Raw genomic sequence first — 9,480 nt, 5'->3', positions numbered from 1 at the left:
GTTCATTAGTTTTGCAAAAGTCTGTTGATTGTCAGTCATTGGGTTCATTAGTTTTATATGTTCAAATCAAGCTTTATTTATACAGCACATTTCAGACATGGATGAAACACAATGGCTTCACAGGGAAAAGAAAACAAAAAAACAATGAAAATAAACAGCAATATTTAATATAAACATAAGAGGATAAAAAAAATGAAGAATAACAACTGAAAGACTAATGAGCATTCTAAGGAAAATTAATTGATTACAATATTAACAATTGGATGTTATATTCAACCATAACGAGATGGACAAGCCAGCACAGGTGTAACACATACTGACTAACTGAGGTGACACCAATCAGTGCGTCCTACGTGCTAACGAGCTAGACGTGCTAACGAGCTAGACGTGCTAACGAGCTAGACGGGCTAACGAGCTGTACGTGCTAACGAGCTAGACGTGCTAACGAGTTAGACGGGCTAACGAGCTAAAGTCCAACCTCAAAACATAAATGGAAAAACCAAAGCCTGTAACACCTTCCACCTTAAGACAACAAATATATCCTATATTTTTGATGGACAAGTTTGCTCACCACCAACAGAAAACAACTTACATTTCATATTAAAATCAACAAAAATGCTTCCCTTCTACAATATAAACATGGTGTCCACTGGATGTCAACAATTAAAAACACGTATTTCTAAATAATAATATACAATCGTATTATTTTTTTCTCCTTTTTCTTTCTATAGAATCCTAAATCCCACTAGCTTCTAGAACACTCGTCTTCCTAAAACTCACTAGCTTCTAGAACTCTCGTCTTCCTAAAACTCACTAGCTTCTAGAACACTCGTCTTCCTAAAACTCACTAGCTTCTAGAACACTCGTCTTCCTAAAACTCACTAGATTCTAGAACTCTCGTCTTCCTAAAACTCACTAGCTTCTAGAACTCTCGTCTTCCTAAAACTCACTAGCTTCTAGAACTCTCGTCCCCTTGGAACGAGCCCAAACAAAACTCATCTCCAATACGGAAAAACGTGCAGTCAAAATAAATTGTGATCCATGGCAACGGACTGGCTAAACGCAAAACACAAATCTTTTTGACTGCCCACCTTTGAGACAATCAGCAACCAAGTTGTCCTCACCACAGACATGTCTGATTTCAAGAGGAAACTCCTGCAATATCCGTAGTAACTTTCCACCTCATTGCAGAGCTTCTCTCTCTTTTCAGTGTTCACTAGATAGGCATGTTGTTGGATCGGGGCCCAGTCCCCAATGTCATGCTCTAGTACACTTGGGTTGGCACATCTGAGAATTAACCCTGATATTCTAAAAGCAGGGCAACAGTGATGCATTTACATTTAAGGGTCGCTGAACAAAGGAACACAACACTTATTTGTCATCACTCATCGATATCATGTTGAAATCAATTGTGCGAGAGGAGGGAGATGAGGTTGCACGTCCTGTTAAAACTAACAGCTCAAAAACCACATGGAATATGGGAATAATGTGTACATCACTGGTTAGAGTACAATTTGTAGAAAACAGCTAGCTACATTTTGAAGTGTTGCATTTTGATTCCAGTGGGTCACCAACGTGGTAAGTGTAACAGAACTCTTTTTTTGTTAGTCACTTTTTGTTAAATCACATAAATAGTAACTCTTCCATTTCAGAGCCTGGATTTTTCCCCCTGAGGCTAAAATCAATTGAACAACAAACGTTTAGGGTTCTACATTCTGACGTTATTAAAATACTCCTACTACAATGTTAAAACATTCTACATTGTGACATTATTTCACTGATATCATGAAACAACTCCTTCATGTAGTTTCTGATGTTTGATCAGAGATCTTTTATCAGAGTATCTCTTCCCACACTGATCACAGCTATGAGGATTATGTCCTGTGTGTGTTCTCTGGTGTTTAGTTAGACAGCTAGATGTAGTAAAACTCTTCCCACACTGATCACAGCTATAAGGTTTCTCTCCTGTGTGTGCCCTCTGGTGTGCCGTCAGACAGCCAAACGTACTAAAACTCTTTACACATTGATCACAGACATAAGGTTTATCTCCTGTGTGTGTCCGCTGGTGTACTATCAGGCTGTTTAGCTGAGTAAAACTCTTCCCACATTGATTACAGCTATATGGTTTCTCTCCTGTGTGTGTTCTCTTGTGTATAGTTAGATAGCTAGATGTCGTAAAACTTTCCCCACATTGATTACAGCCATAAGGTTTCTCTCCTGTGTGTGTCCGCTGGTGTACTATCAGGCTGTTTAGCTGAGTAAAACCCTTCCCACATTGATCACAGCCAAAAGGTTTCTCTCCAGTGTGAATTCTTTGATGTATTTTAAGGCCTAGTGAAGAGTTGAATCTTTTCCCACAGTCAGAGCAGCAGTGAGATTTCTCTCCTGTGTGAACTCGCTGGTGTTTCTTGAGGAGTTCTGATCTGGAGAGACTCTTCTCTGCCTCGTCAGCATCATGATGTTGTTGAGGATCCCCAGGATCCCAATAGTCCCGTCTCTCTCCTGTGAGAACAAAGTCAGGCAGATGGTTAAAGGTCCACAACAGCAGAAATCCACTGTTTATTTGAGGTAAAAGGTGATGCCCAGAGCATACCCATGAAGTTGTACAACAATTGACGTCTGTTAAAATATTTGACAATTAAGACAGTCAACTTAGCAACAATCATATTTTGTCTTGTTTTCACATTAGTAGAAACTAGAAAAGTTTTTAAAGTTGTTGAAACCCTAAGCAGTGTGCCAGATGACTTTTGGTCTCCAATATTGGCCCCTTTCTGTGTTTGCTAAAATTGCGACACGAGGTCAATGCGCACACAAAAATGATTGCAGAAACACTTCCCTGCTAATGAGGAAACCACTAGTTATGGATGTAGTATATCTGCTAATGAGGAAACCACTAGTTATGGATGTAGTATATCTGGTAATGAGGAAACCACTAGTTATGGATGTAGTATATCTGCTAATGAGGAAACCACTAGTTATGGATGTAGTATATCTGGTAATGAGGAAACCACTAGTTATGGATATAGTGTATCTGGTAATGAGGAAACCACTAGTTATGGATGTAGTATATCTGCCTGGAGCAAAAAATAGTGAGCAAAGATTTTAGTTTTCACAATGTATTCTGAATATTACAGCACAAGATCAGGAGTGCTACTCAAGGAAACTCACTTTAAGCTCTGTGTCTATTCACTAATTCACCACCGTGGGGGAAAACTCAGGGGAGTTCTCATAGGCTGACAGCAAAATTAGCCTCCATTTACAGGTTGCTTATGAGTGCATTTCACATTAAATATGGATTATAATTGTAAGACTCGCTTGAATCACCTACTTAATATGTTTGTGTTATTGTCGCATATCAACTGATTTATACTTAAAAAACACTTCAACCAGTAAAATGCTCTTTGGCTAGCTTTAACATCAGCCTGACAATGAGGGTTTGTACACTAAGTGTTTAACAAATTGGCCCATAACTTCACCTAACAATAACATAGACCAACTGTAAGACCCATAACTTCACCTAACAACATAGACCTACTGTAGGACCCATAACTTCACCTAACAACAACATAGAACTACTTCACCTAAGACTATATATAATTTTATATTTCAGGTGAAACATGGAAACTAACATGTCTTTGTCATGACATTTCATAATCTGATCACCAGATAATTTTGTGAATAATCCCACTAGGCTACTCTGTAATGTGTTGTCATTCTAAATGTCCTGAATAAAGGAAAATAGCTCTGTGTGTTGTACAATAGCCTATCCATCAAGGAACAGTTCTCTACACATTATGAGCTAAGTATCTCTGTGCACAAACAGAGTAATGAGACCCTACTGTAAATCAGCCAGACAGTAACACATTATAAACATCGATTTGTTTGGGATGTTGGATCCAACGTGGAGCACGGCATAACTGTCTTTACCAGAGTAATGAATGAAGAAGCACTTTGGTTGTTGTTGCATGTCGTGATGTTTGTCATGTGACTGTCATTCAGAAAATGATTTCCTGGATCAGCTGATGATAGTTGAACATGTGACTGTAACTAAACAGCTACAGTATTAAGTATTATGTGTAATTATTGAAGAACGACGTTAATGACAGTATCTATTTGGGTGTTGTCAATAAAGTTAAGGTGACTCTCGGTTAGAGCCATTGGATTTAGCAAACTCTGAAATTATTTAGGATTTCTGTGCCCATAAAAACTGTTTTGCCAGCGTAACATAAGGAGACACTAAATGTTACGTAAGTAGAGAGCATTTCAGAGATCTGAATACAAAAAACGGTCCTAACAGGACAATAACCTAAACCACAAGGCCAAATCTACACTGGAGGAGCTTACCAAGATGACATTGAATGTTCCTGAGTGGCCTAGTTACAGTTTGGACTTAAATCATCTTGAAAGTCAATGGCAAGACTTGAAAATGGCTTTCTAGCAATGATCAACAACCAACTTGACAGAACAGGAAGGATTTTAAAAAGAATAATGAATATTCACATGAAGATCAGCCTCCTATTGGATGACATCACGACTTCCCATCAAGCCAACTCCTTGGAGACCTTACTATGACATCACTCACTCCTTCTAGTTTGCAGTTGTCTAAAAAAGCACTATTTTGCCCAAAACATTTATTTGTTTCCCATTAGTGTGTTTATACTTTACTGTATTTATATCACTTTTCAACAGGAAAGGACGTCATGAACAATTCATACAGTACAACAACATATTCAAGTGTAGAATGCCCTTTTAAAATCACACATTAGTTCAACAACTGCAGAGTTTGTGTCCCTGTTTTATCAGATATTACTCACTGTATTTACTGGTGTTAACCAGATCAATGTCCCTGTTTTATTAGATAGTACTCACTGTATTTACTGGTGTTAACCAGATCAATGCCCCTGTTTTATTAGATAGTACTCACTGTATTTACTGGTGTTAATTAGATCAATGCCCCTGTTTTATTAGATAGTACTCACTGTATTTACTGGTGTTAATCAGATCAATGTCCCTGTTTTATAAGATGGTACTCACTGTATTTACTGGTGTTAATCAGATCAATGTCCCTGTTTTATTAGATAGTACTCACTGTATTTACTGGTGTTAAATCAGATCAATGTCCCTGTTTTATTAGATAGTACTCACTGTATTTACTGGTGTTAATCAGATCAATGTCCCTGTTTTATTAGATAGTACTCACTGTATTTACTGGTGTTAATCAGATCAATGTCCCTGTTTTATTAGATAGTACTCACTGTATTTACTGGTGTTAACCAGATCAATGTCCCTGTTTTATTAGATAGTACTCACTGTATTTACTAATGTTAATCAGATCTCCAGTCTTCTCTTCTTCGTCCTCCTCTAATGTGACAGTAATCTCCCCCTCTTCATCCTTCATTCCAAAAACGTCTTCATTTTCTTTCACTTCCTCCTTTTCTTTCACAGTAACATCCTCCTCCTCTTTCACTCTGAACGCGTCTTCCTCTTCTTTCTCTGTAACGTCTTTCTCTTCTTCTTTCACGGTAACAGCCTCACCCTCTACTTCTTGTTTTACTGTGACATCCTCCTCTTCCTTCTCCTCTTTCACGACAATGTTCAGCCCCAGAGCTTCTTTCTCCGTCCAACAGACCTCTTCTTTAGCAGGAGGAGAGTAGCTTAGTGAGCGCATGGTCGGGGATGTTAGCTAGCTAGGCTAGTGCTAACTTAACCAGCCAGATAGTTGACTTACAACGTAAATATTAAATTAAATGGGGTAGCTAGTTGTTTACACATAAGTATGTCTAAATCACAGTTACAATTAAACCAGGAAAGTGTCTAAAGAACTTGAATGTTCCGACTTTGTCGGCTAGCGAGCTACCGAGGTGGCTGCAGTTGTTGAAGAAGCGTTCCGTCCACTAGATTATACGTCACACTAGAAACATCGCCTGAAAGACACATATCGCCATCTGCTGTCTGGAGGGAGGAAACGCAGTTGAGGAGGGAAAACTATTTTTATTCTTCATTGAATTATAATATTATAAAGCAGTTTAGGGAAACGTTTTTTTCTCTCCATTAAATATTAATATTATATCAACACGTACAAAAAGCAACAAGTGCTGTTTGATTAATTCCGTTTTTTATGAGAATTTAAAACAAACTCTACATCTACTCCACTGTATTTACTGGTGTTAATCAGATCAATGTCCCTGTTTTATGAGATGGTACTCACTGTATTTACTGGTGTTAATCAGATCAATGTCCCTGTTTGACTCAGTCAAAAAACAAGATATCAAAATAAGCACCTAGTTATTAATACCCTTGATAAAGATGAGCAAAAATGTATAAAATAAATCAACTTTAACCACTACCAGGATATTTTAGCCCAAAACCTGGTTACCTCTCTGCTAGGAGGCTGAAACTTGGCCATAAGGGGATCTTTCAGCAAAACAAAGAAACTGTAAATTGGGCACAAAATCAAAAATGTTCTATGGCCAACTCAGTCTTCGGACTTGAACTCCATTGAAAACCTGTGGTTTGAATTGAACAGGGCAGTCCATAAGACAGACTAAATAAATCAAGGACATGGAGAGATTCTGTATGGAGGAAGGGTCTAAGGTCCCACCCAATGTGTTCTCTAATCTCATAAAACATTTCAGTGTCATTATCCTCCCAAGGGGAGAGTGCTGGAGTATTGAAAACATGGGTAGCAATAATTCAGACCCCTGCCTTTTGAGAATTACATGTTAAACTAAATCTCTTTCTCTGAGCAATTGTATTAGTATAAAATAATATAATTTCCCTTTTTTTTGGTGTAACAATACATCATGTAGATGTATATATATAATGAACAGACTAGGTCTATACTGCTCCTACATGGTGTAACAATACATCATGTAGATGTACAGTGGGGGGAAAAAGTATTTGATCCCCTGCTGATTTTGTACATTTGCCCACTTACAAAGAAATAATCAGTCTATAATTTTAATAGTAGGTTTATTTGAGCAGTGAGAGACAGAATAACAACAAAAAAAATCCAGAAAAATGCATGTCAAAAATGTTATAAATTGATTTGCATTTTAGTGAGGGAAATAAGTATTTGACCCCCTCTCAATCAGAAAGATTTCTGGCTCCCAGGTGTCTTTTATACAGGTAACGAGCTGAGATTAGGAGCACACTCTTAAAGGGAGTGCTCCTAACTGTAAAGGGATAATTCCAGTACAGTACATGTGTAAAGGGTGTAGAGGGATAATCCCAGTGCAGTACATGTGTAAAAGGATAATTCCAGTACAGTACATGTGTAAAAGGATAATTCCAGTACAGTACATGTGTAAAGGGTGTAAAGGGATAATTCCAGTGCAGTACATGTGTAAAGGGTGTTGAGGGATTATTCCAGTGCAGTACATGTGTAAAGGGTGTAGAGGGATAATCCCAGTACAGTACATGTGTAAAGGGTGTAGAGGGATAATCCCAGTGCAGTACATGTGTAAAGGGTGTTGAGGGATTATTCCAGTGCAGTACATGTGTAAAGGGTGTTGAGGGATATTTCCAGTACAGTACATGTGTAAAGGGTGTAGAGGGATAATTCCAGTGCAGTACATGTGTAGAGGGATAATCCCAGTGCAGTACATGTGTAAAGGGTGTTGAGGGATAATCCCAGTGCAGTACATGTGTAAAGGGTGTTGAGGGATATTTCCAGTACAGTACATGTGTAAAGGGTGTAGAGGGATAATTCCAGTGCAGTACATGTGTAAAGGGTGTAGAGGGATAATCCCAGTACAGTACATGTGTAGAGGGTGTAGAGGGATAATTCCAGTGCAGTACATGTGTAAAGGGTGTTGAGGGATAATCCCAGTGCAGTACATGTGTAAAGGGTGTAAAGGGATAATTCCAGTGCAGTACATGTGTAAAGGGTGTAAAGGGATAATCCCAGTGCAGTACATGTGTAAAGGGTGTAGAGGGATAATCACAGTACAGTACATGTGTAAAGGGTGTAAAGGGATAATTCCAGTGCAGTACATGTGTAAAGGGTGTTGAGGGATAATCCCAGTGCAGTACATGTGTAAAGGGTGTTGAGGGATAATTCCAGTGCAGTACATGTGTAAAGGGTGTAGAGGGATAATCCCAGTGCAGTACATGTGTAAAGGGTGTTGAGGGATAATCCCAGTGCAGTACATGTGTAAAGGGTGTAGAGGGATAATTCCAGTGCAGTACATGTGTAAAGGGTGTTGAGGGATAATCCCAGTGCAGTACATGTGTAAAGGGTGTAGAGGGATAATCCCAGTGCAGTACATGTGTAAAGGGTGTTGAGGGATAATCCCAGTGCAGTACATGTGTAAAGGGTGTTGAGGGATAATTCCAGTGCAGTGGTTATTGACTGGAGACTTAAAATGCTGAAAACAGGTCCCTAGTGGAATGACAACAACATGGCTGCTTGTAAAAGAAGAGATGGAGAGAGAGACAGAGATAACCATATACATTGCACATGGACCGTAAGAAATCCTGAATGTATTGAAATGCCTGGGCTCGCAGGGGATGTGTTAATTCATAACCCATCATTTATACCTGTTAATTCATAACCCATCATTTATACCTGTTAATTCATAACCCATCATTTATACCTGTTAATTCATAACCCATCATTTATACCTGTTAATTCATAACCCATCATTTATACCTGTTAATTCATAACCCATCATTTATACCTGTTAATTCATAACCCATCATTTATACCTGTTAGTTCATAATCCATCATTTATACCTGTTAATTCAGGGGCGGTTCAGGCAGGCTGGCACGCTCCCTGACCTAACTTGGCAGGAACTAATGGGAATCCATAATAAATACAAATACTTTATCAATATATTTGTGTCTCTTTACTCTTGGAATCTAAAATGCTAATTGGCATCAAAGTAGACGACATGCAAGACTACAAATCCCTGCAAGCTCCTGCATGTCATCTCTAGCCAACACCTTTCACAGAACAGTTCACTGAATTGTCCATTGAAATACATTTTGACAATTGAATCATTGATACATAAAGGCCTGATTGGTGGAGTGCTGCAGAGATGGTTGTCCTTCTCGAAGGTTCTCCCTTCTCCAGAGAGTAACTCTGGAGCTCTGTCAGAGTGAACATCGGGTTCTTGTTCACCTCCTTGACCAAGACCCTTCTCCCCAGATTGCTCAGTTTGGCCAGGCAGCCAGCTCTAGGAAGAGTCTTGGTGGTTCCAAACTTCTTCCATTTAAGAATGATGGAGGCAACTGTGTTCTTGGGGACCTTCAATGCTGAAGAAAGTTTTTGGCTCCTTTCCCCAGATCTGTTTCTCGACACAATCCTGTCTCAGAGCTCTATGGACAATTCCTTTGACCTCATGGCTTGGTTTTTGCTCTGACATGCACTGTAAACTGTGGGACCTTACATAGACAGGTGTGTGCCTTTCCAAATCATGTCTAATCAATTGAATTTACCGCAGGTGGACTCCAATCAAGTTGTAGAAACATCTCAA

General features: G+C 38.9%; 1 protein-coding gene across 1 annotated transcript; it reads right to left on the bottom strand.

Annotated features, from left to right (window-relative positions):
• Positions 1 to 947: 947 nt before the first annotated feature.
• LOC145877353 (uncharacterized) lies at positions 948 to 5,852 on the bottom strand. The gene is made up of 2 exons (XM_082972669.1): positions 5,311 to 5,852; positions 948 to 2,502 (listed from the first exon to the last, which is right to left on the bottom strand). Exons 1-2 carry the CDS (start codon positions 5,666 to 5,668, stop codon positions 1,784 to 1,786), a joined length of 1,077 nt encoding a protein of 358 aa, XP_082828795.1. The 5' UTR covers positions 5,669 to 5,852; the 3' UTR covers positions 948 to 1,783.
• Positions 5,853 to 9,480: the final 3,628 nt, after the last annotated feature.

This window comes from Salmo salar, unplaced genomic scaffold (assembly GCF_965601325.2).
Source record: "Salmo salar unplaced genomic scaffold, fSalSal1 ptg000960l, whole genome shotgun sequence".
NCBI lineage: Eukaryota > Metazoa > Chordata > Actinopteri > Salmoniformes > Salmonidae > Salmo > Salmo salar.
This window is presented reverse-complemented; position numbering and strand designations above follow the sequence as displayed.

Coding starts and splice junctions, on each gene's coding strand:
- LOC145877353 (XM_082972669.1), bottom strand. CDS start 5,668: ATGCGCTCACTAAGCTACTCTCCTCCTGCTAAAGAAGAGGTCTGTTGG. Junction 2,503..5,310: donor GATTAACATTAGTAAATACA/GTGAGTACTATC, acceptor TTGTTCTCACAG/GAGAGAGACGGGACTATTGG.